The sequence below is a fragment of the Monopterus albus genome, unplaced genomic scaffold (assembly GCF_001952655.1).
Source record: "Monopterus albus unplaced genomic scaffold, M_albus_1.0 scaffold134.1, whole genome shotgun sequence".
Taxonomy (NCBI): Eukaryota; Metazoa; Chordata; class Actinopteri; order Synbranchiformes; family Synbranchidae; genus Monopterus; species Monopterus albus.
In genome coordinates, this window is record NW_018128014.1 from 2,086,562 (window position 1) to 2,090,013 (window position 3,452).

The 3,452-nt window shown below is 43.6% G+C and overlaps 1 protein-coding gene across 1 annotated transcript in view; it reads left to right on the plus strand.

Annotated features, from left to right (window-relative positions):
* The window catches only part of svopl (SVOP-like), a 16,774-nt gene that overhangs the window by 4,662 nt on the left and 8,660 nt on the right, over nucleotides 1-3,452 (plus strand). Inside the window, 2 exon segments of the mRNA XM_020613460.1 lie at nucleotides 2,562-2,687; nucleotides 3,444-3,452. Of these exon segments, the coding sequence (XP_020469116.1) occupies nucleotides 2,562-2,687; nucleotides 3,444-3,452 (135 nt within the window).

Genomic DNA, 3,452 nt, shown 5'->3' on the forward strand with positions numbered 1-3,452 from the left:
GGTGCTTCTCTTTCATCCACTGTAAAACAAGGGACCATTTTGAGTGCCGTGTCCAGAAACGACGCCCTAACTGCAGAGGTACTGTGGGCGCTAAAGGTGGCTAATTCGCACTATTCCTACAAGTCTTGTGAAGACACAAGCCAGCTTTTTCAGACTATGTTCCCTGACAGCTAGATAGCGGCCAGCTTTTTAATGCGGCGAACGCAAGTGCGCATATTGATGTACTTTTGGACTGGCTCCTTATTTTAAGAAACTGACTTTGGCAGATGTATCGAAGCAAAGCGTCTATGTTATGCTATTTGATGAAAGCCTGAATCACCATTTACAGTCTAAACAGCTAGACATGCATGTCAGGCTATGGATCGGGTCCGAGGTGAAGACTAAATACATCGGCTCAGAGTTCATGGGCCATTCATCGGCTCAAGACATCGCTGAGAAAATGAATAACTTGCTTCCAGAGATCGGAATCAATAATCTGGTCCAAATCTCAATGGACGGACCAAACGTAAATTGGAAAGTGTTCGAAATACTCCAGAAGCAAGTGCAGAATGATGCGGGAAAGTCACTAATTAACATCGGTTCCTGCGGGTTGCACATACTGCACAATGCGTTCACTCCTTGAGAAGTTGCTGGAAAAGGCTCCAGTGCATCATCACACATTAGTGAGAAGCATGCAGTGCCTTGACCCGAGACGCATGGCTGAAAGTAAGGAACTCTGCGTAACTCAAATGAGAAGGATGTTGCACATACTTGTTGAAGCTAAACATGTAAATGCGGCAGCGTGCGATGATATCCTTAGAGAGTTTAGTGATTTGGCTGCTCGTCAGGTTAAGTTCAGGGAATTTGACCCCAAAAACCACACGAGTGGACACCCTGCTGTATGAGACAATGGGAACAAAACCATCATTTTCCCGAGTGTGGGATGTGGTGAAGATTCTTCTTGTCTTATCACATGGGCAGGCAAGTGTTGAAAGAGGTTTTTCAATCAACAAGGAATTAATAGTTGAGAATCAGAGGGAAAGATCTCTGGTGGCTCACCTTCACAGATGAGCTGAAAAAGAAGAGGGCTAGGATGGAGGCAGACATTTGTGCTCTTGAGAAATCAGCAGATGAATATGCTGAATCTTCTGGCAGTCTGACCTTAATCACCAAATCCAACAGTTTCCGCCGTACTGCAAAAGAAAAGAAAGCATCTCTGCTCAAAATTGAAAAACGGATTGATGAGAAGCTTTCAGAAATGAGAAAATAAACAGTGTTGATTGTTTTTGAGGGATGTAGAATTCAAGTAAAGATGATGACTTGTTAAAGTTATCCATTGAGGTTAAATTATAGCAGTTAAGGACAATGTTTCTAGACACTTATTTATTTTTTTAGTTTAACATTGTTCCTTCCCATTGATTTTATGTTAATCATCTCCCATGGACTTGCATTAATAAGTGGTTCTCGGGGTTTGATGTATTTTATGTAACTGTGTTACTCTGAAAGTGTTATTTAAATAAATGGTTATTTTGTATTCTAAACTGCGAAGCTTGTCATTTATTTTAGTAAAAATAAGCTGTCGTAAAACATGGATTTTTCTTCATATGTAACATGTATACATAGACATTTCATGAAACATTAGGTCATGAATATGTACCTCAAAGTCATGGAAAAGTCATGGAATTTTATGAGTAAAAATGTGTATGAACCCTGAGTGGAGTCCTGGCGATCTTCTCCGCAGTCTTTACCACTCTCTGCAGGTGCTTGCGGTCCATAGCAGTAGTGCTGCCATACCAGACAGTGATGCAGCTGGTCAAGATGCTCTCAATGATGCAGCTGTAGAAGTTGCAAAGGATCCTAGGCGACATGCAAAACCTCCGCAGTCTACCCCGGAAATACATACAGCCGTCGTTAGGCCTTCTTGACCAGCTGTGTGGTGTTAAGTGTCCAAGTGAGGTCTTCACTGATGTGGACGCCCAGGTATTTGAAGCTGACAGTCTGGGGCCTACCAGTCAAAGTCCAGGAGCCAGTCACAGAGGGTGGGGTACAGACCCAGTGTCGACAGTTTGTGGGGGACAACTGTGTTGAAGGCGGAGCTGTAGTCAATGAAGAGTATCCTGATGTAGGAGTCTCCATTTTCCAGGTGAGAAAGGGAATAATGGAGGGCAGCGGCGATGGCGTCTGAGGTAGCCCAGCTGGGCCAGTAGGCATACTGTAGGGGATCCAGGGTGTCCGGTATACTGCTCTGAATGCGGGCCAGCACCACTCTCTCAAAACACTTCACAGGAGAAGAGTTTTGTTAGTAGAAAGCACCGGAAGGATTCCAATGCAACGACCTCTGACTCAGCCAGGTTTGACTTGGAGCAGCTTAGGTAGGTTAAAGTCCAGTGACCCTCTGTGTTGGATGTGTTCATCTCGTCCCCACTGTGGTTTAGTCATGTCTCAGACTTACAGGTGATGTGTGTACGGTTGTACTGAAGTTCACACAGGTGTTGTCAGATGCACCTGAGTACATGTCTGATGTGTGATACCATGAGTTCAGATCTCCCAGTATGCTCTGTGCCTTTCTGTTTGTGTCTCAGATCTTCTGGATGACAGGCTCCATGCTGATCATTCTCCTGGGGATGTTGGTGGTGCCCACTCTGGGCTGGAGGTGGATGATCCGGATTTCCATCACCCCCAGTGTCATCCTCATCTTCCTTTTCAGGGTGAGATGTCCTCTTCACCGGTCTGTCCTCACCTGTCTGTAGATAATAAAATCTTTAGATCAGAAAGGTGGCGCCTTTGTCCTCAGAATGTTTTATTGCATTTTCATTAAAGAAGTGCTCATATGTACAGTTTAGCCCAGCAGAAAAAAGCAAGACCATGATTCAAAGCAAAACAAGAAGTTGATGTGGGCGTTTAAGGTTTATTTTGGGTTGTTCGGCCCTTTATTTATTTTATTAAGTCATTGCGAAGAGAAAACGGAGAGACCTTGGCCCTGAACTGTCGGAGTCAAACCACTGACATAGCAAATGTAAAGGAGCATGTGGTGCACTGCACCGTAACCACTCAACTACAGACGGGGTGCCCGAGGAGTTGCTGAGAGAAAATAAAGCGTCAGTTACAGTGGAAGTGCTAAGGAGAAGTGAAAGATATCACAGTGGTAGTTGAAAGTTGAAGGGGTGGTTACAATAAAAGACTGACAGACTTGGCTGTGCATAGTAAAAGCTGTTGAAGCTGTGGAGTAAAACAATTCCTGAAAGAAGCTGAAGTGGCAGTCTTAAGGGTGAGCATTGAACGTATCACAGTATATGCGAGAGCGGAATGGAGTTTAAATCTCAATGTGACATTTGAATGTCAAACTGTCTCTAATTTATTTTGTCCATGTTGAATTTTTATTTAATCAAGTGTAACATTTCAACAGTGGAATTAATCCACTCTGTCCTGTCTTTCCCTGACTGTGTTTATTGATTATAAATCAGTTTATTCCT